This window comes from Amphiprion ocellaris, chromosome 21 (assembly GCF_022539595.1).
Source record: "Amphiprion ocellaris isolate individual 3 ecotype Okinawa chromosome 21, ASM2253959v1, whole genome shotgun sequence".
NCBI classification, from domain to species: Eukaryota; Metazoa; Chordata; class Actinopteri; family Pomacentridae; genus Amphiprion; species Amphiprion ocellaris.
This window is the reverse complement of record NC_072786.1, coordinates 10,519,372-10,542,131: the sequence shown is the minus strand read 5'-3', so window position 1 is coordinate 10,542,131 and position 22,760 is coordinate 10,519,372. Positions and strand designations below refer to the sequence as shown.

Here is a 22,760-nt window from a genome sequence, read left to right as displayed (position 1 = left end):
GTTTATGAAAGTAGCTGTTCTCGTGCATGAATGGCAATAGTTGCAGTGGACTGAATCAGGAGGGAAACAGAGAGAGAGGAAAGAGGAGGGGGAAGGAAAAGGAGAGAGAAAGTGACGGAGCGATATAGTGGAGATCTGGAGAGGGAGAGAGCAGAGCGCGGCAGAGAGAGAGAGAGAGAGAGAGAGAGAGCGACTGCAAGGCGACTCGGTGGCAGTGTGCGCCTCTGCCTCTCCAGCAGCGGGAGAGATGTGCGTAACATGCAGCGGAGAGCGGTGATCATCATCTGCGCGCCGCATCGCCGTGGACCGCCGTGCGCAACCGAAGACAAGCCGAGGGGCGCAGCCCGCTTTGCACAAGCTGTCGTGACTCCCGAGAAGCCGAGGAGAAGAGACTTTTGAGAGGGGGAGAAAAATCAGGAGAAGTGTTGTGAGGAGAGGAATGAGAGATGTCAGCTCTTCAGATGGTGATTGGGGGTTAATCGCCCCTCTGTTTTGGAGCCACTCTGACGCACCGCCGGCGAAGCGCATATTTGTATTTTTACTTCTTTTTCCACGGAATCCCTCATCTTCTTCTCCATCATCACACCTAAACCGGACTATCAAGTGTGGATTTCTTTCTTCATTTTTTGTGAATGCTGAATTACAACAGAATATGAGTCAGCGCGTGTCTGTGAGCTGAGGTGGAGCGTGTCTCTCTCCCGCCGCTCGGCTGTCTCGGTCCGCCACAAAACCTTCCTACGCCAGGATGCAGCTGCTCAGAGTTGCGTGGGCACTGACCGGAGCGGCGATCTGCTGCTTTCTCATCCTCCTCATCCACTCCCGCCTGCTCAAAGAAGGTAACCCCGCTCACAAACTCCACCGAACCTCCCCACCTCCATGTTCCAAATTGCGCATACATCCATGTAGCGAAGTTTTGCGCAACGATAACTCCAATGCGCAACCAAACACGTTTATCTGAATTTTCTACCCCCCCCCCCCAAAAAAAATGTGAAAGGCGCAAAAGGTGATCAATGTGCACCAAGCTGGGATTTTTTTTCTCCCCTCATCAAGTCACCCGCCTGAAGATGATCGATTGATCAATATTCTCGCCTGTGATCATAGAATAAGTTCATAGACGAGGAAGGAAGGAAGGAGGGAGAAAAAAGAGAAAGCAGCAGTTCAGTGTTTGCACAGAGACACTGATTTGTTGTAAACGTTTTCAATAGATGGCACTAGAGTCTAGCTTTAGGGTAACATTGAGGTCAAGCGCTTCTAATGTCATTCCATTCACCTTCTATTGTGTTTTCTGATCCCCTTTTCACATTTAGTCATAGAAAAATTCCAAATCACCATCTGAACACCTCCTACAGGGGATCGGTGCTTTCTGTCTGTCTATGGATGGGTGGATGGATGGGTGGATGGCTCAGCCTATAGGACTTGGCTGCATTGTGGTGCAAGTGGCTCAGCTTCTTGTTTTTTTTTTCTTTTTCTTCTTGGGATAATTAACTGAGTTTGATTTGCTTGACATTCAGCTGTGAATGGCGTGAGGTTTAATGAGTCATAACTGAACTGATGTTTTTTTTTTTCCCCCTCGCACAGTGGTGGATTATATTCCTCGTAACCCCGCTGATTAATTCCACCTACATTGCAGCATAATAAATACAAATCACATCTGTCTACGGGGAGATCTTCATGCAGAGGTTGAGTTCACTTACTGCTCAAAACTCCTTATGAAAGTCAAATGGTGCAACCCAGGGAATAGCTGTACTGTATAAAGCTGGCACACACACACACACACACACACACACACACACACACACACACACACACACACACACACACACACACACACACACACATACACACACACAAAAAAAAAAAACATCACTTAATATTCCCTTTATGCGTGTATACTCCAGGGCGAGCAGAGTCTGTTTGGCACTGGCTTTTCTTTTGTGGAGATCTTTTGGCTTTGAATGGCTCATCGCCTCAGTGCCTCCAGACATTCAGGTCAAACAGTCTCTCCTCACCGTCCCCCAAAAACTAAATAAATAAATAAAGACAAGGGGAGTTGAGGATTTTTACTGCTGGCACACGTCCCGAAGTTTTAATTCACTGTGGCAAACTAGAGGTCAAAAAGAGGATTGTGTAGCCACCAAACAGTACAAAAAAGTGCTGCTGGTGGCTGTGCTAATGCGAGGGCGCTCTCATTAGATTCAGGCCATCAGCATTGTTGAGCTTGTTGACTGGCAAGGCAATATTTTTGACCTTCACCCGCCACCGAGTTGTTTGTCTGTATCATGTTGTGCTTTTTACACTCAGGTGGTTTTTTTTTCCCCCTAAGCCTGCTTTTTTTTTTTTCTTTTGCTTTCTAACTTGACACCGAATAGCTTTTAGGAGGCGGGAAGGGGAGAAGCTGCTGGTCACTCGTGGCAAAGAAGATGCAATTTTAGTTCGTTATGAGGTTTTTAACTAAAATCTGCTACACTGAGAGAAAGAGATGGAGGGAGGGAGGAGAAAGAGCCACTGGAGGGGCTTGAGAATATGCTCACTTTAGTGAATGGCCAAGGTCAAAGCCAGCTGTAAGGCCTAATAACACGAGCTGATAAAATGGATTCAAAGGACTGCATTAGTGGCAGTCTTTTGGGGAATGGTGGGGGGGGTGGATAATGAAAGGCGTACACAAGGGGCTTAAAAAAAGAGCAGATCCCTTTATAGTCTTGTGTCACATGTTCTTTCATTAAGAACATCAGAGTTGTCCACTGCAACCATCTGCAGGGAAAGACGGGAGATTGTGTTTTTAGTCTCTTTTCTACAGATTGATGGCCCCCTCCGGTGGGTGCTAGAGCTGCAGATGTGCATGCAGGTGGGAACGTTACGTGAAGGTAGCCCGTCAACAACATTCACAGCAGGAAAGGTGGGCGTGCTAGCTACCCGGATGTGAATCCTGGCTCACGAAGAAGCAAAATGTCACCCCTCTGCCGGTGTATTTCTAGGTGGGTTGTGCACCTCGTTGCGTCAGCTCCCTTCCCTTTTTTTTTTTTTGCATAATGTGACACAGGATCAGAGAAATGAGGATGAGTCGGGAATGGAAACATATTTAAACATTATGCATCGGGAATGTGGATGAATTTCGCGCCATAAATATATCCACGCTGTCCACTTCAATAATTCAGGCAACGGAGCAAATCCCATTTTGCTCTTCATTGGCCGAGATATTTGTCACATGGCAACAGGGAGTCCTGACAGGTTCATGGAACATCCGCCGCTGAATCCAGGGGCGCTTTAGGTAAAAGACTAACAGTTTCTTTGAGAAACTGAGATATGTTGCTCTGCAATAAAATAATTTGCAGCATAGAAATTGAAGCACCCTGTGGGTTACAATTACAGATAAAAAGAGCAGCGTCTTGAAATCGGCCTGTAGTTCTCTGTTAATGCAGCAATTATGTTGTGTGCAAATTGGCGTCAGGCGAGATTTATCATCGCAATGTCAAAATATTGGAATATTTCTCTCTCAATCAGAGCACAGTTTGTTGGAAATTATCTTCTTAAGTGCTGCAGATCACGAGGAAACTTTCGGGTCACGGCAATAGAAGAGACAAATGGAATAATCCTGAGTGATTGATGTGCATCTGCTTCTGGATGTTCATGGCGTCATGGCTGGTGTCATAGCTAAAGTCACCTTCATCTGCAAGAGAAGCTTCTGGGCTTTTAGCAGCATGCATGAGCTGCAAGTTTTATTAAAGGTGAAACATTACAGACAGAAAAAAGGTGTTTTCACATAAAAGATGCTGGGCTATTTGGCCCCCAGAAGATGTTTTCTGTCAGACTAGTGGACAGAAAACATCCAAAATACACATTTACATTATGTCTAATGCGCATTTATTCAAATTAGCACACATTTAATGGGCTACCACATCATTTGCATATTTAAACATAACATTTCTTGCAATACAAGAGTAATTGTCCTCATGTGAGTAATCAACTGGAGATGATTCGTGGTGGTATCAGTGTTATCAGTGTTTGAAGGCTGTTTTCTTCACAATTACTCTTGTCCTCAAACTCTGAGCCAGAAATCTCCACTTTAGCCATATTTAAATCCCCCAAACTTCCCAGCTTGACATATTATGAATGTTTATACGAGAGATTTGCTCATATATCCTTCATAGCCTGATTTACAGTTGATTTTAGTCCTAAAAACATCACAAAAATGCATTTTTTTTTCTGGCAGTTGACTGCATTCTCTGACTGATAGAGCAATAAAAAGATGTCCAAAATCCCCTCTGTACAACGCCTTGGACTCACACATGTCAACAAATGGAAGAAGAATTTTGAGTCTGCTTTTATCCAAGGATCAGGTTTCTGTTTGGGAATTTAATGCAAATTTATACATATTTAACAAGGTATTGCATCATCTGCATATTAAACACCAAAATTCTGAAAACTTGCAAGACTAAAAAAAAGATTTATTTAAGTAATCAAGTGAGGAAGTTTCATAGTGATATATATGAAGGTAAATTTTATATAAGGTAAATATTATAAGGTAAATTTTATCGGTAAGTTATATTTTCAGTATGAAAGTATGACATTTTGATAAATATATCTTTAAATTGGATTTTATTCTGTCAATCACAGCCAAAAATCTTCAATTTAGTTGCACTTTTTTCCCCCAAACTTCACAGTTGGATATATTATAAAGGTTTATACAAGAGATTTGCTTTTATATCCTTAATAGCCTGATTTATAGTTGATGTTATTCCTAAAAGCATCACAAAATGTATTTTTCATTTGGCTGTCTTTGCATTTTCAGATTTATGGAGCAATAAAAAAAGAGATCTAAAATCCCCTCTGCAAAAACCTTTGACTCTAAGATGTATGTATGTACAAATTAAATGAGAATTTCAGTCTGGCTTTGTACAATGTTTAGATTTCTGTTCTGGAATTTATTGCGAATTAGCACATATTTCATATGGTTTTGCCTCATTTACATGTTAAACATTTTAATTTCAGAAAACTTGCATTGCAGTAAATAATTCTCTTAATGTAAGTAATGAACTGGAGAATGTTCATGATGATATCGGTTTATTTACTGATAAATGATGTTGTTGGTGAATAACATTTTAAGTTAAAGTGAATAGAACTGTGCAGAGCATTACTTCAGATTGGTTTTTTTCTTATACTCTTGGCCAGAAGTCTCCACTTTAATTGCATTTATGTTCCTCAGTCTTTCCAGTTTGATGTATATTTTGAATTTTTTTTCCTTCATAGCCATCTTCTCTAAGATGTCAACCAATGAAATGAGAATTTCAATCTGGCTTTGTACAATGTTTACATTTCTGTACTGGAACTTATTACAAATCAACACATATTTCACATTTTACCTCATCTGAATGTTAAACATTACGTTTCAGAAAATTGGCAATAAAAAAAGAATCATTCATTTAATGGAAATAATCAATTTGGGAAGTTTCATTTGTACTTACATCCATCCAACTGCCCAGTTTTATGTATATTCTGAAGGTTTTTACAAGGGCTTTGCTCATATATACTTCGTAACCTGATTTATAGTTGATTTTATTCCAAAAAGCATCAACAAATGAAAGAATAATTTTGATTGCTGATGTGGAATTCAATACAAATTAGTGCATATTTAATAAGGAAATATGCAAATTTCAGCAGTCAATTTCAGAAAACTTGCAATGTAAATAATCAGCTGGAGAAGTTTCATGTTGATGTCTATTAGTTAAATATTTTACACTATACACATTCACAAATAACATCTGTGTTTTTGGACATGTAGCTGTGTAGGTATCTGAGAAAACGCTACAGATTCAGTGTGTCTGTGACAATGATTAGTTGAATTGGTGTGCTGCTCGTCAGAGCTTATGTCTGCACCCCAGCGGCCTCCTGCATCCTCCACCTCCCCCCGAACAGACCACCAGTACGACTAACAACTGCAGTTATTGATCTGGGGGTAAAACCACAGTGCGAGCCGTAATGGGCCAAAGTGACAGAGATGTGTGTCTTCACGCGCTGCGCCTGACACCGGCCGGCCAGAATCAGATTTCATGTAGCGGAGATGGAAGTTCCTGGGGATCCCTCTTTTTAAAAAGGCGTGGATCAGAATGACATTCGTTGGCGTGGAAGCTCTGCCTGCTGCAGCCTCGGGCAGATTTGGGTCAAGCAGTGGCAAACGCTCAGTGTCATGCACGTGCGCGGCCCGTCGAGGAAGGGAAGCCCTGTCATCACATCTTAAGACACGAGTTTTTAAAAAAGAGGGCACCTCAAGTGTGCATTTCCAAGTAGAGCTGTTTTGTGCTGTTTGTTCAGGCGGAAAGATGCAAGAAAAAGGCCTCTGCGTGCTGGAAAATGGTTCAGATGCAGAAAACCTTGATGCCAACGACCAACAGATTCATGAATTTTCTTGCACAAATGTACAAAATCCAGAAAATTCACAGCGCAGTTGTCAAACAGTGGCTGCTTATGTAAGAAACCCGATGATCTGTTGCACAACTGTTGTTTATATTGACAGTTGTTACTATTTTCCTTTTTATGCTATACTCTTTTGTTTCCTTGCTGTTTCTTTTTTTTTACTTCCTTGCTGCAGAGATTTCAGTACAGCTATTCAATTTCACTGTGCCATCTGCGAACGCCATGTTTCACTTTTCCATCAGAATATTAATTCACTTTGTGCTATAGTGGCAGAATGCAGAATGTACTTCAGGCAACAGTTTTATTAAAAAAAAAAAAAAAAAAGAAGAGGAAGATGTTTGCCAACCGTCACCTGCATCTAAAACAAGTAGATTGTTTAATTAAAGTCGAGACGAACTGCAGCAGTTCTGACTGGAATGTGACTCCTAGATGCAGCAGCAGGGGTGTAGTCATTAAGTATTACTTCCTTTTTCCAGCATCTATTATTAATCTGCAGAAAGGAGGGATTTTAGGGAACTCAGCCCTGAAGAACAGCTTTAGGCTCAAGTGAGATCAAGATAATATGCGTGTATTTAATGCTGCAGTAATACTTCTTTGGCATACAGAGGCGATGTCACAATGTTGTAGTTGGCAAATCCTCAGTGATTTCGAATCCCTCGCAGTGGCACAGGTGAAGCGGAGCGTCCCCTCCGCATGTAATCTGCTGTAAATTGAGCACAATTTATCTTTAATGGTCAGTATCAGCTGTAATCCATAAGGGCAACGCAACATCAATCAATGGCTTAATTGATTCATTAGTTAAAGGGTTTCTTAATTAAATCACTTCGATGAATCAATCACAGCTGCACCGGGAACCTGTGGTGGTTTTTCGAGTTAATCTAAGCCGAGTCCAAACAACCCCCTTGTGTCCAGTGTTCAGGGGCTCTTGTCGTGTGTGTGTGTGTGTGTGTGTGTGTGTGTGTGTGTGTGTGTGTGTGTGTGTGTGTGTGTGTGTGTGTGTGTGTGTGTGTGTGTGTGTGTGTGTGAAATCTTCGATAATCGCTCGTGGCTCTGTTTTTCACAGTCCCTATTGATTGCAGGACAGTAAAAAGTGTGAACTATTGCACCCAGTTTTCCTAAAGTCCTATTGATTGTGTTTTGGCAGTGCAGTGGGACAATAAAAAGAAAAAAAAAAAGGGCAGTGGTTGGACGCTAATGAAAAGCTTGCTGCTTGGAGGGATCCTCTCAGGGTCCTTTTTTTTTTTGTTTTTTTTAACTGGAGAGACTTTGGAAATAGTGATGTCAGGAAAGACATCGCCCTTACACACTTCATTCCTGCCCTTCCACCCATGAAGTGCCACGTAAAACTCCCCAAGGGACCCACCAATCCGAGTCTCCGAGACACGGATTTTGAGCAGCTTCTGTAAAACCTTGAGTCAGCAAGGAACGTGCTGCGTCTTGCGTCCTCCACATTGGAGATAAAATGCAGTAAATTGTGGCATAGATCAGCGAGCCAGATTGCTAGATTGTGCTCTCCCCTCCTTGAATGTATGATGTGGGGAAGCTGCATCCAGGATGGAGTGAGTTTGCAGCTGTATGTTTAATTAAAACCTCATCCAGCAATTCTGGACACTGAGATCTGATAGAGCTCAGCTGTATAAATTAGTCATGTGCACGCATAGATTGAATAAAAGAAGGAGGAGGAGGAGGAGGAGCGCTTGGCAGGACATGAAGAAGGAGGGCCAGTAGTTGGAGAGGTTAGAGACCAGCCGGGCCATTTGTCTATCGGCTTGTCAGCTGGTGGGAGAAAGATCCTCTCAGATCAGCATTTTCCCTCCGAGGAAGGGCGGATTCCTCTGGGCTCATTCTTGCAAACACCGGCAACACGTCCATCAAGAGCGTCTCTCAAAGAGTCGCTTGTCCCGCCCCTTTTTAGATGATCTTACGGTGGATTCATCAAGATATACAAGCTCAAAGAGTGCTGATTTAAGGGGAACTGTGTCCGTTTTATTCATGGGCCGACCCTCCAGGCGATTGATTGCTTGACCACCGGGGTGCCCGAGTGCAATATATCCGCACATTCTCGAGGAAGTGACGGCCGAGAAGTGTGCTTACCCTTCCACGGTTTCAATTTGTAGCCTTCCTGCTTTGTCAAAGGTAGAGATGAGGTCACCCGATCGATCCCGGCGTCTCTGTTCATCTAGCTGATCAATAGCTACTTAAGAAGTTTGATCTTGTGTTCATGAGATCACAGTCATTTGAATGGATTCGGAAAAGTCTGTTCTCCCTCCACAAAAGCTTCACCCCGGAGGCCTCTGTGACACAAATGTGGTGTGTGTGATAACAGGCTTGGTCATGGTTTATGGATCGTTCGAAACCGTTTTTCCATTTCCATGAGACAGAAATGTAGGTTTAATCTGACATTAGGTTGGCTATAGAGCATTAGCTCCTCGTGTCAAAGGGGCCAGAATATTACCAATGCTACGCTGCTCCACCGAAACAAATTGCATGTTACTCTTTAGAAAACTAATGGAGGCTTTATCGATTCCAACAAGGCCAGCCACTTGCTTTGTCTCGGCTGTCAGATTGTGTCTAAAGCAATTTCATAAAGATCATTATTTTCTTTCTCGGGATGTCTCGCAGCTAAACAAGATCCTCCTTCGTTCGTTCCTGGCTTTTGTCCTGCTTACGGCGGCGGCTCTTATGGTCCAATTGAAAATGAATTAGAATAGAATGACACATAATGAAAATCACTAAAAAACATTGGCACGTCACATCCCCTTAGCTTGTTGCACCCTTGAATAGATTGCTTGTGGGGTTCCAATTCCTATCCTCGGTGTGACGCAGTGAAGGAAAATAGGCTTAGCTCACTGTAAAGGACGAGCCGTATCATTATGGGTCATAACAAGCAGCGCCACTCATTTATCCTCTAATGGCATTAAAGTGTTGCGGCGGGAAAAAGGTGCTGACATGGGTGTTAGTCATGCGACAAAGCGAGATAACTCATCAGGTTTGCTGGTCTTATGGTGATCATCATTGACATAATTGATGTCGCCGGCAAAGCTACAGTGTCAAATTGTAAATCCAACACGTCGCTCGAATAACATTATTCAAATGGCTGCGTGTTTTTAGTTTGTTTACTCACTGGAACCTTCTTTGTCTTATGAATTTTGTGAAGTATTTTGCATGCAGAAGGAACCTGCACTGATTGGAGTGAGTTTTGCATTGCACAGCTGCTCATTGGGTGGGAAATATTTCGAATTATGCTCAAGTTTTCAATTATTTTTTCGAGATTCTGCCTCAGATGTGGTGGTTTTTGGGTTTTTCTTGGTGCATCTGGAGGAGACGAAATCTCCCGCCTTGCTGCAACGTCTGTTAATAGCCCTTTTTTACGGTTACATCGCTGCGACATATAGTTTTATGCTTATGTTTACAGCTCTGTCGATACAACAGCAGGGGGGAAAAAAAGAAAAGAAAAGACGAAAAGCTGCCTGCGATTCTGCTTCATCATAATCATTACGGTCCATTCCACATGGGGGAGAGGAACTTCATTATTGTACCTGCAGGGACTGTTAAAACCAAACTCATGAATACAGAAAGCTTTCTTCCGTGGCGTGTTGTTTCTTTACAGTGCTGCTGCTGGGGGAATTTTTAAAGCCACATTCTTCACTTAAAAGCAATACATATAGTATACACACTGTGTACACAATAATTTACAAGGCAAGCTGGATATCCTCTACGGGCGGCGAAGCAGTTGTCTGTCTGAGCTCCAATAGATGTATGTATAAGAGGGCAGAAGGGTCACTGCTTCTCCAAACCTGGTGTTTCATCATCTGAGAAGTAATGCAGAGTTTTTTTTCTATTTGGTATGCATTGATGTGTCTGAATTCGCCACTCATCTTTACATAACTTCCAATATTCTATACTTCAGAGGTTATTATCGCCGAGGAATTTGCAGTAAGGGCAGGAATCAGATGCAGCCGGATAGCACACAGTGTGAAACACAAAAGAAGGGAAAAAAAAATCATATTTTAATAATGATATGTTCAGCAAATGAAAGATGCCAGGTTTGCACATTTGCCTTGCTGAACAGACAATAAATTATATCTCGCGCTCCGCCACATAAGCCCAAGGATAACACCACCTACAATGAGAGAGGAAATAGGGCTTGTGGGATGCAAGGTAGCAGAATGCCCTCACCTAAATCAAACAGAAGCATTGACATGTAGGTCCTGTTGGTGCGATTTACCTCCCGTCCTTCTATTTCCTGCAGATAAACATTAAGGTGGCATGCAAAAAGCGTAGCGACAAACACAAATGCGGAAACATGCATAGGCACACACCTGCGAATACACGCTGGGGCTCTTTTTTTTTTTTTATGCACTGTATCTCGTGTTTGCTTTAGGAAAATTCTTGTAGCTCCAAGTCTAATTTATCAAATAGGCTGTGTGAGTGTGTGGCAATGGCTCATGTATGCATTTCATCCCACACATACTTCAAGGTAGTGAATAAATGTGCTGTGTATACATATGCATACGCAAAGGGTCACTCGGCCACACGCATGCAGCTTTGGCGGCTTCTTAAGGGACTCGGGAGAGGATGAAATATTGCTGCAGAGGCCACACACACACACACAGTCCACTCGCAAAAGAAAACATAACACACTCTTTGAGAGATCACCGAGGCGATCTTGTCAAAAGATGGAGATCGAGCGAAGGAAGCATCTGCTGCTGCTTCTGCATGTCACACATCCGCACAACGCTGGCGTCGTCTGTCATTGGGCTGCTGAAAGATACAGTGCATCATCTGAGGACACACACATCATAACGCAGACAAAAAGGGAAAAAAAGGGCAGGAGTGATATCAGGGAGACAAGTAAAACCAGTGACATCTCAGCCCTAATAGTGTCTGATAGGTAAACAGAGCATAGCCACCCACCTGCCTTTTTGGCCCAGGTGGAACCACTTGAGCAAATTGCCTCCTTAATTGATGGACTTGAACTGGTTGCTGTGTGCAAGTTTGTGTGTGTGTGTGTGTGTGTGTGTGTGTGTGTGTGTGTGTGTGTGTGTGTGTGTGTGTGTGAGACTGCTGGGGTTTGTGCTGGAGCCTGTGGCTACAGGAGCAGTAAGAGTGGAAACAGAAATCTGTCAGCCGGTAATGAAATAATTGGCACAAACGGTTACACATGCAGGCGCTCGTGCACTCACAGACACACACACACACACACACACACATACACACAGTTAGAGACGCACAATTGCGCTTTAGGATGCATGTAAATACACAGAGACAGTGTTCTTTTCAAACACTCACAGCTCCAGCCATGAGTACAGATAACAGCCCGGTGAAGGAGCCCTGATGCACCATTTCCTCTGGTTGTAGCTACAAATGAACTAACCCGGTGGCTGAATATGGACAGGCTGCGACAGCAAATGAGGCGGAAAGGGACAGACAGATGAAGTGTAGAGATGGAGAGAGGGAAGAAGGACGAGGAGGATACTGTAGAGAGATGGATGAGGGGAGGAGGAGAAAGTGCGTAGAATGATGACGAAGGAGAAAGAGACCGACAGAAAAAGAGGGAGAGAGAGGGAGAGTCACAGGTTGTTGCCGATGGGTTGCTTCCTGAAATAAATTCTTTTTGGGGGAGGGTTGCCATGGCAACTCAGGTAACGGCAGACGGGGATTGGTTGTGCTAGTAACCCGCACATTCACTGAGAAAGAGAGAGAGAAAGAGAGAGAGGATAACGTCCAAATTCTGACTACAGTTTAATTTACCATAATCCAGTTGTGATGTTAAGAAAAACATGGCAGAGGTCATCAATTGTGTTAAAGTTGGATATTAGTCTGATTAATGTCAATATTACTGTCAACAGCAGTGTCTTGGATGAGTATGTTCCAAAACTGCTTAAGTGAAACTCATAGATGTTAAACTACTATATGGGGTTGCAAATTATCACTAATTACTTGATTGTTGGCAAATCTGTTGATTATTTTTTTGATTGATCAATTAGTTGTTTTGACTATAAAATGTCAGAAAATGGTGAAAAATGTCCATTAAAAGCCAAAAATGACATCCTCATATAACCGGTTTTATCCACAACCCAAATCTATTCAGTTAACTGCCATAGATAAGGAAAGAAAACTGAAAATATTCACATTTATGAAGCTAGAATCAGAGAATTTTGACTTTAAAAAGTTAATCAAATCAATAAATTGATTATCTGACAAATAATTTAATAGCTGACAACTAATTAAAAGCTCTACAAGTGTGTATTATATAATTGTGCTATGTGTAAAGAACATTAAGCTTTGTTAGATAATAGAAGTGGAGCTAAACTAAGCTGTGTTACATAATATTAGATAGTTTAATTTAAAAATAAAGCCAATATTGGCCCATCTTGTCTAATGTGTGGCAATATGAAAACTGTTTGTGCCTGAGATCATTTATAAAGTGGTGCAATCACAGTTTTTCCAGCAGAGTAGCTCAGTATTTGTTAACAATACTGTGAGCTCTTTCTGCAGCACATGTAGCAGAGCACGCATCAACAGCAGCTGATGGTGCAAAGTCAAGTGGTGGCTTCATAGAAAATAGAAGAAACTAGTTTGTGAATTACATAGCTGGAGAGTTAATTAGCCCTTTAAATGTAACTCTAACATACAGTGTATACATTATTTATCAGTCTGGCTCCACCTAAAGCATCGTCTGCTTAATACACAACATTTTAATGTGCAAAACAACTAGTACAAGTGTCTCAGATTTACTGCAATAATAATCAAGTTGATTTTTATAGCACTTACTAAAACGAGCATTACAAGTGCACACAGTAAAATGCACAGTCATAAACAAATAAACAGGAACAAGATTGAAGAGGAAAAAGCTTTAAAACAATGGATGATTAACAACCATAAATAAAACACCAAGGATGAAATATGAAAGGAGTTTAAAATACAGCAGTGCGAGATTCAAGTGAAGCATAAAAAATACAGTATAAATCAATAGTTGAGATTAAGATAACCCAAAAAAACAAGAAAATGATCATCCATCCCATACAAATACATAAAAAGGCTTAAAAGAAGAATCAAAAGCAGTAATTCAGTCGATGTTCCACCACTGCGATTAAAAATTTACATCTAATGAGTATGCAAAGTAAAAAGTTAGATTTTCTTTTTAACACCTGTGCAAATATGAGAGATTTCTCTGTTATTTTCAGAGTTTTAGTGAATAGTTATTGAACCAGCTCTTTTGGGAAACTTTTCACATTTCTGTCGATGCTCACGCGTCAATTCTTAAAATTACAGCTCTTCGGAAATCAGCACAAATAAGAGGGTTCACTCTGAAACACAATGCAGCAGCTTGTTACAAGATAATTTCAGCAGAGTTTTCAAAGTAGCCAAAAAATCTCAAAACACATCATTTTATTATCATGAATTGTGAATGGACTCTTGTATTGATTTTTGTCTCTGAATAAGAAATCAGACACCAGCAGATCTATTGTTTGTGAATCCATTCGAGGAAAACCAAAAAAACCTGTGCTCAGGTAGGGGCCAAAGGGCAAATACGGACGCGGTGCATTGCTCCTCGGGCTATTTTAAAAGCTTAATAAGCGACATGCAAACTTAAAACCAGCTGAAATATAAATAGTTGCTTTAATTAATTCTCATTCAAGCTGCTGTCACATTTTACAGCTGCGGCAGTTTGAGCAGCACTTATTCAACAGCCTCAGAATAGCCCCATAATGGTGCTGCGCGAATACATGTGTCTTGCAGTGTCGCCCCGTGGAACCGAGAGGAGGACATAGTCAGAGCACGGAGGATGTGTAATGAGTGTGGTGGATGCAGATGTGGGGAAAGCTGTGCCGGGGGGGTTGTGTAAGGTTGTGTAATATCCGCACAAGTGCAGGCAAGTGTTAGAAACTCCCAGTCAGTGTGTGCTTTTCTTACGGAGCGTCTATGTGGGCACGTATAGAAGATCTGCAAGTCAATAATTAGAGGACGATGAGAGAGAGATGGGGAGGGGGGTGGGGCAACACGCGCAAAAAGAAAGAAAAATAAAAAATAATAAGAGCAGCAAGTGTGACTGAATCCCTCACACACACACACACCTACCCGCCCACCCTCTGGTTACCGTGGAAATCCAGATAAGGATGTTTCCTCTCTTATTCTGCTACCACGGCTCTGCATTGGCTCCGACAGAGCCTGAATACCAATTACGCTGCCCTGGCACCTCCTCCACTGGAGATGGGAGACAGAAATAGGGGTTGTGGGAGCAAGAAATGCTGGAGGAAGAGGGGGGAGATGAATGCAAGGACAGAGGGACACTGAGGGGATGAGGTGAAAGCTGCAGAGGGTGTGAAATCACCGAAAACAGGAAGTTTCGGGAGGCTGTAAACTGCTTTTCAGCTCCGTTTTATTTTTCGTTTCTTAACGTTTTCTAACTCCCTTTTTCTTCTTAGAGACTTAAAGCAACAGCTGACCGTTAAAAGTGGAAGCCCGATGATAGCTATGGTGTTGTAACCGATGAATAATTTATCATTTATGCCGTGCCGCAGTGAGCACATAGTCTCCATTAGAGCACACTCACCGTCTGCGCTCAGGCTCTCCGGCTTTATTACTAATGTACACACATGAGGACACACGGACGCCACGCATCTTCATAAAAAGGGGGAACTTCCTCTTCGTGCTCCCGTCTCTCGTCCTGTTTTTTCTCCCTCCCCTCCCCCCCGCTTCCCCATCTTCTTCCCCCTTTTGTTATGCAAAATGCAATCGCTACAGCAAAGCAGCGCTGTTCCTTCTTCTGTTGGAGGCGGAATGTGTTTGAGATGAGAATTCAGGTTGTGATGAAGTTTTAGAAAAAAAAAGTGAAAACCTGGACGTGGATGTGCTCAAGTCCTGGGAGAAGAGCGACAATAAAGGAGGCAGCGCACTCTTTAACTCCCAAAGCACCAACAATGTGTCACCACTTGCTGTGGTATACAATGCACTTTTTCATTCCCCCTCCTCTCTGCACTTCCCTCTCTCAATGGCAGCAGCAGCAGCATTTTTTTTAAAATAGGTTTTTTTTGCAGGAGTCAATTGCCAGCCACTACATTTGTTAAGGGCCACAAAGACTTTGTTAGCTTTGAAAAGCAGCAACCATCAGCTCTCTGCTCATCCGGTTATTGTGGGATTCCAGCAACCAGACGGGTCTCTGGAACTCATTGTCCCCGTCATATGTATTTGACTGCTGCACATTTAGCCAAAATAGATGCACTTTTCCCTCTTCAGTTAGCAGGTTTCCTCGGCGTCTTCGTGTTGACACATGGGTCGATGACGTGGGACATTTCGATAAGACCCCACCTATCTGCGTCTGTGCAAAACTGGAGATTTGTGAAATATTTAGTGCGCAATCTTAACCCGATCATGTTTAATTGATAGCGAGTTATGCAGTCCCGCTTTTGTTTTTTTTGTTGGACAGAAATAGTAAACAGGTTTTAAGAGGTTTATTTCTGGTAGGGCTCCAGCCAAGACCCCTTCGCTCTGGTCCTGCAGCTTGAAGGCCGAGTCATGACCGAGAATAAATGGGGTTGAGTCAAGACCAGAGCTAGAGCTGCCACTCGGTTGAACTTCTGCCCTTCACTTGGCAGCATCCTGAAGGCTTTAACACAGCAGACAGTCATGCTATAATTAATCAGTTGAGTGAATAAACACACGTGTTGTTGGTTACCTCGGTTTCCAGGTCAGTGCCGCCCATACATCCATTATTTCAGCAGAGCTACACTCAGACATGTTTCAGATTCAGCTCTCTTCACCTGCATGCAGGAGTTCTCTTTAGTGTGTGGGATAGTTTAGGAGGCTATTGGGTGCTTTAATCAATAAAATGACACTTTTTGCAGCAGGGAGAGAAGATGCAGGACTTGTAGAAGCTCTAAGCTCTGAGCTGAAACACCCCAGAGATGAAGGAAACTGTGATAATGAAAAAGCTTCCCAGAACCCAGAAGGGATTCCAATGCTACAGCTGATTCCTAGTTGTGTTCATACGGTTTATAACTCTGTCTCCACTAGATTACACCCCCTTACAGCTAAAATATATCCTCATTTACATTTTACTAGCTAAGTCCATATCAGGAAGTTGGAGACATAAATCAGAACAATATTTTCACTCAGGAGACCAGAGTTCACTTAAGTTGCATTTGCACTTGTTGCTTATTTTTTGGTTTTCACTCACTCTTTGGTTCGATTTAGAAAAATAGGAGCCTTTTTTTGACATTTGAAAAATGCTAACTACATATTAGAAGCTTGTTTAACTAAAGGCACCAAAATGAATTTGGAAAATATCATGATTTTGGTGGAAATAGTTAAAATTTTCACTTCAATTCTTGAGTTAACACACAGTAATGTGCAATAACTACTTATGTCTGTGTAAAAGCAGACCATTTATTACACTGTATACTTACATTTTATTATGTATATTTTTTTTACTTTTATATCTATAAGACTTTGAATGGGAGCAGCTGTAACGTAAACAGTTTCCCCTCTGGGATCAATAAAGTATTTCTGTTTCTGATTCTGAAAATGCGACATTTCCACTACACGTTTGAAGCTTTTCCTGCATTTTCAGGGCTACAAACGTGACAAGTCCCACCTGATTTCATATATGATTGATTGGCTGATAGGCAGAGACAGTAAAGCAGCAAAATAAAGGGCAAAGATGTGATGATTTGAAACATATTTGTGTCAAACAGGCTAACTGAAACATATTTACAAATGCAGTTAAAATGTACAGGAATGTCATTTTTGGGATACCAAGTTGTTAGGTGATACAGCAGTAAAGTTAACTGCAAAAATATGCAGTATTGAACCATATTTGTCACAAAAATACAAAAGCATAATTGCAAATGTCGTTTAATTGTACTGGCATGTAATTATGGTTGCAGTCTGTGGTCTTGCTTTTATATAAGAACTTACTCTGCATTTCTGCCATGTTTGATCGGCAGTCTTTAATAAACGATTGGGGTATTTTTGAAAGTCAAATCTTAATTCCTCTGACATTTTTCGAGGGCAGGTCACATCAGCTGCCTCTAATAAGCTTGTCTAAGTTGAAATAATTTCCCAGTGACTCACATGCATGAGAGATGAAGTTGACTCAGCACTAGTAAGAGTTTAATTAGCTCTGTCACTTATTTTGTAGTGATGCTTTTTTACTGGGGCTTTAATGGAAAGGCGCAACCTGGAGTTAATATCAAGATGTCAATGTGTGTTCGCCGCCCAGGAATCCTCACATGGACGTTTGTAAAATTAGCGTTTTCTTTATTTTTGAGTTGTATTGCTTCGAATACATGTGAGAATAACAGCTATGCTTTTACCACCCCGAGAAATTATGACTATACACAACAAAAAGCATCTCTCTGGACTGAAATTGCATCCCGGAGGCTCCAGCATGGTGCCAATCTTCACCTCCTTCCTGCAGGGAATATTCCAAACTATTCACTCGTTTTCCCGTACGTGTCTTCTTCTTCTTCTATCCTGACGTCTCTGCACCTGAGGCAGGAGATTGTGATATCTGTGCAGACCGTGGGGCGGGCAGTGTGCAGCGTTATCGCCGTTGACACACTTTAAGAGACGCCACACATGCACCAATGACACACACATGCAGGTACTGCATTGCACAGATAAAAAAGATTGTGACACCCTGCTTGTTGGTGTAGCTCAGGGCCACAGCAGAAACAAACCTCACAGTCACACCCTGGAAGTGACAGCACTGCCATTTCATATTATTTCCGCAGTAATGGCTCTGCTCCTTTTTTTTTTTTTTTCAAATTGAAAGCATTCTCACCACTTTTTTGAGTATTTTTTTTCATGCATTTTGCAATTTACAGTGTGCTAGATACACAATTTTACTGTAAACCACAATATATCATAATGTTTTTTCACATATACAGTATTTTTTAGACCAGATTGTGGATTTTAAATTGACAAAAATTACATTGAGCAGCCACACAGTCATATTTACTTTCTATTTTCGATGCTTTATGTTACTCCTCTTATTTATATGCATTCTATATGCAGTATCTGTGGATATTTATGTTTGCGTTTTTCAAATTTAAACCATTCTTCACCCAGTTTTTGGGTATTTTAATGATGCATTGTGCAATTTACAGTGTGCAAAAACACCAGTTATAGATTTTACTGTAAACCACAGTCTATAATAAAGTTATTTTTACAGACAGTATATTTTGAACCAGATTATGGATTTTGAATTCACAAAAATCACATTGGAATTTTATTTTTGTGCATTTAAAAGTTGACTCGATTGAGACTGTTCCTTCTGATTCTTAAATAAATTAGACAAAATAAAAACCTTGCACAGATATGTCATCTGATTAAATGAAAAAGAGTGAAAGGGCTTTCTTTTTTGTTTACTCCTTTCATTTATTCACTTCAGTTATTCTCTGGATGAACAACCTGACAGCAGATTGATGGCAGAAAATGACATTTCATATTATTTCCTCAGTGACAGTTCTGCTCTGTTTGTGTTTTTTTCAAATTAAAAGCATTCTTCACTCATTTTTTTGAGTATTTTAATCATCATTTTTCAGTATACAGTGTGCATGTTTCACCGATGAAACACAATTTGTACAATTTGCTGTAAATTACACATTTTAGACGAGATTAAATTGAAAAAAATCCCACTGAGTTGCCTCTGTTTGCATCTCTTCATCATACAGGAGCCACACAGTCATATTTACTTGCTTTATGTCACTATTCTTACTCATATGCATTCTCTAAGCATTATCTATAAATATTTATGTTTGTTTTTTTCAACTTTAAAGCATTCTTTACCTTTTTTTGAGTATTTTAATCATGCATTTTGCACCTTACAGTGTGACGTCTTACCAATAAAACATATACATTTTACTGTAAATCATAAAGACTTTCACATACACAGTATATCTTAGACCAGATTATGGATTTTAAATGGACAAAAATCGCATTGAGTTGCCTCTGTTTTGCTGTGTGCATTCTCTTCATCATACCAGTAGCCAGGTTATCTCCTCCTTTATCATTATCTCCCACACTGGCTCATAAATCTACGTGCTGATAGTGCTGCTCCGGCATCTGATGCATATTCATAACTCCCTCGCCTAAATATTCATGAGCAAATGTCTGGCCAAGCAGCTTCCCCCGCTAGAACAGTGAAATATAAGTCACAGTTTGCCATTTTATGTGCTTGTTTTCGCTGCAGTTTGTGGCGATGGGTGGGGAGTTTTGGAAGAAATGATGTATTTGCGCGTCTCAAGGAGAATTATGGGTGTAGAAGTTTTCCCCTCCGACTTAACCGAGGTAGTTTCCCCCGCTCGGGTTTTTTTTTTCCTTACAAAAATTATCCAGGGGCTTGTAGTTTGAAAATGAGAAATGAGCAGGGTAACAACTTTTGATAGGTTTATTTTCCAGAGATGGCGCGCATACATCACAGTTACAGAACAATAAATTACATATTACCATGCAAATTAGAGATGCATCTCTAGCACTTTTTTTTTTACAACCAAAACAAAACAGTAAACTTAATGTATTTTATCAGGTGAAATCAAACTGCTGCTGCTGTGATAAGTTTCACACTTCTTACTGAACAGTCTTGGCTGCACTGAGTCACATTTACCTCCTTTTTCACTCTTATTTACATGTATTCAGTCTCTGTTTTTGCAAAATCAAGTGGTGACCTGATTGACACCCTTCAGTCTGATTCTTGAACAAATTAGACAAAATAAAAGCCCTGCTCAGATTTGTCATCTGATTAAAAGAAACAGAGTGAAAAGCATTTTTATTCCCTTCATTTATTCACTTCAGTTATTCTCTGGATGAACAACTTGATAGCAGATTGATGGCAGACGCACACAATGGGAGGTGAGGAATGTTGGGTTGTCACACGCAATGAGAGGTTGTCAAAGTCTTGTCATTTTTTCATTAGTTACAAGTGTTTGCTGCAAAATGTTGAGAAAAATATACCATGAATTCAGCCATAGCACACAAGAACATAATGACACTTAAACTCTGTGAATCTCAAGCTGATTCTGGGTGTTTTCTTTTTTCCTGTCACATTTTTTATTCACTGTGAGCTCTTTTTTTTTTTTTTTTTTTTTTAACTGAAATATAAAATCCTGCACCTCTATGGAAACAGCACAGTCATGACTAGAAGTAAGAAGTACAGAGAATTCAAAAATGTGTTTTGTGCAGAATGACAAAATTATAATGCCATAAACCAAAGAAAAAGAGCAAAACAAAAGTTGAATTTCTTTGATTATTTATTGTTTTTAAATGAAAAAAATCTAGAATCAACACCAAAAAAACATTTTCCCAATTGTTTACAGGCATTATCAATGCTGAAATAAATGTTGGCTCTACATACTACAAACACTTTAATACTTATATTTCTAATTTGTTTCCATACTTAGCCTCCTATCTGCTTTGTGTAAACACTGCCTGCAGTTCAGCCGAGGAGCAAATGCATTATAAATAGTGACTTTTTTAAAATATAAGACGTGCAAAGTCGAGTGATTTTGATGAAATATGTTGATTTTTAATGTCAGATTTGGATCAGAGAACTCAAAAAAATTCTATATACATTTAATTTCACTGAATATTTATTTTACAAAAACCAGGAATCAAAACGTGAAACATTTTTTCAAGTGCCCATGTGTTACCAATACTGGAAGAAATCTAAGCAATAAAATACATTGTTTTTGCTATTCACATTTTTAATTTGTTTCCATACTTGTCTACTCTTTGCTCGACATAAACACTGCCTGCAGTTCCGCCGAAAAGTCCCTGAGTTTTTGTCTTGCAAATACCGATTGCAACTGAGTCACTAATGGCTTTACGGTAGAGCTGAGGAACGCCGAATTTTTTTAGTTTTTCACTGAATCTAGTTAATACAGTTTATTATTGGGGATTTTTTTAAACTGAGACATGTCGAATAAAGTGGATTGGAGGAAATATCACATCTTAAGCTTAGATTTGGTTATGATTTCTGTTAAATATGCAACAATTACTTCTGTTTTTACTTTCTGAGTCCCACAAATGGTGCCATTTTGGTGATTTTATAAATAGATAATGTTCCTTTCAAACTAACTGGGGGGTTTTAGGGTTCAGAGTGTTGAACTTTCATATCTTTGTCATTTGCAGCAATGATCAGAACACGGTTTCAAATGCGTTGGCAATGAAGGCGATTCACAGCAGCTGAAATGTTGCTGCAGACATAAAAAAGTCCACTTACAACCAACTGTTTACCTCTTTTCTTCTAACGTCAAAACTTTCATTCCAGCTCCTGCTATTGGTGACAACACCAGGGACCGTTAGACTGGATATTGATAAATGAGTGCCTTTTATTAAACCTGATGATTCAAGCTTAGCTGAACAAAATGGCTGGGCTTATAAGATTGGGGTAACTGCTAAGTAACCCAATTATATAGGCTGTGCGAAAAAAAGGCCTTGGGGGAATTCCTCTATTAATGGCCTGGTCTCTGCTGATGCTTAATATGCTGTGAGATTCCTGTTTCTCGCTCTTTCATTTCACTTCAGCCTCCAACACAGAGAATATTATGTATTACACAGTCATTTACCATATGCATGATTCACCGTGTAATTACAATACTATAATACATTTCAAGAGAAGCATTGTGACTATTAGGAATTACTAATTAAGCGTTTACACAGGAGACTTTAAATGCACCACAGATAGCAGCTTTATCCCAAATGTTATTGCAGTCTGTTTGTACCATTTAAATAATGGGTGTTACAGTAAACCTCCACTAAAAACTCACCTGTGTCTCAAAGTTACATTTTTAAAAATTATTTTGTCATGAAAACTATCTATTACTGCCTTAAACCTCTTTCTCAACCCACTCGCTACAGCTCAAGCACACCAGCTCACCTACGACTCTGCTCAAACACTGTAAAACTACTCATTTTTAACAATTCAGTCAGACATTTTTGAGCTGGAAACTGATTCTAAAGAAGAATAGTGAGACAGAAAACCCGACCTAGTAAGCTGACTGTTTTCTCTTTATGTTTGTCATGACTGAAAACTCGGAAGTGTCATCGGTACGCTGCTGCTTCAAGGTGGAACTGCTCTGTCATTCTGCTGACAGCTTACTTCGCTCATTATGTGTCCTCTAGCAACTAAAAACACCATATGGAAACGTTAACAAGGTAAAAACCATGTTTTTACCGGAGGACATCTTTAACAAGTGATCTGATCTATTGGGACATAAAAGATGCGTCTTAAGTATTTATCCGCTTGATTTGATTAATCATATGCTGAGTTTAACCCCCACAACTTATAATCTCCAATGCACATACTAATAATGACATTAAGACTATATGGTGGTACCTGA

The 22,760-nt window shown here is 40.5% G+C and overlaps 1 protein-coding gene across 3 annotated transcripts in view; it reads left to right on the top strand.

The window, feature by feature from the left end:
• Positions 1–22,760, top strand: part of LOC111565695 (chemokine-like protein TAFA-5) — a 204,798-nt gene that overhangs the window by 70,945 nt on the left and 111,093 nt on the right. The window contains exon 1 of one of the 3 annotated variants that reach the window (XM_055006533.1): positions 93–836. The exons of the other annotated variants lie outside the window; for them this stretch is intronic. Within the exon in view, the coding sequence (XP_054862508.1) occupies positions 746–836 (91 nt within the window). The 5' untranslated portion in view covers positions 93–745. Of the gene's footprint in view, positions 1–92; positions 837–22,760 lie in introns of those variants that run through there. 3 annotated transcript variants of the gene reach the window in all.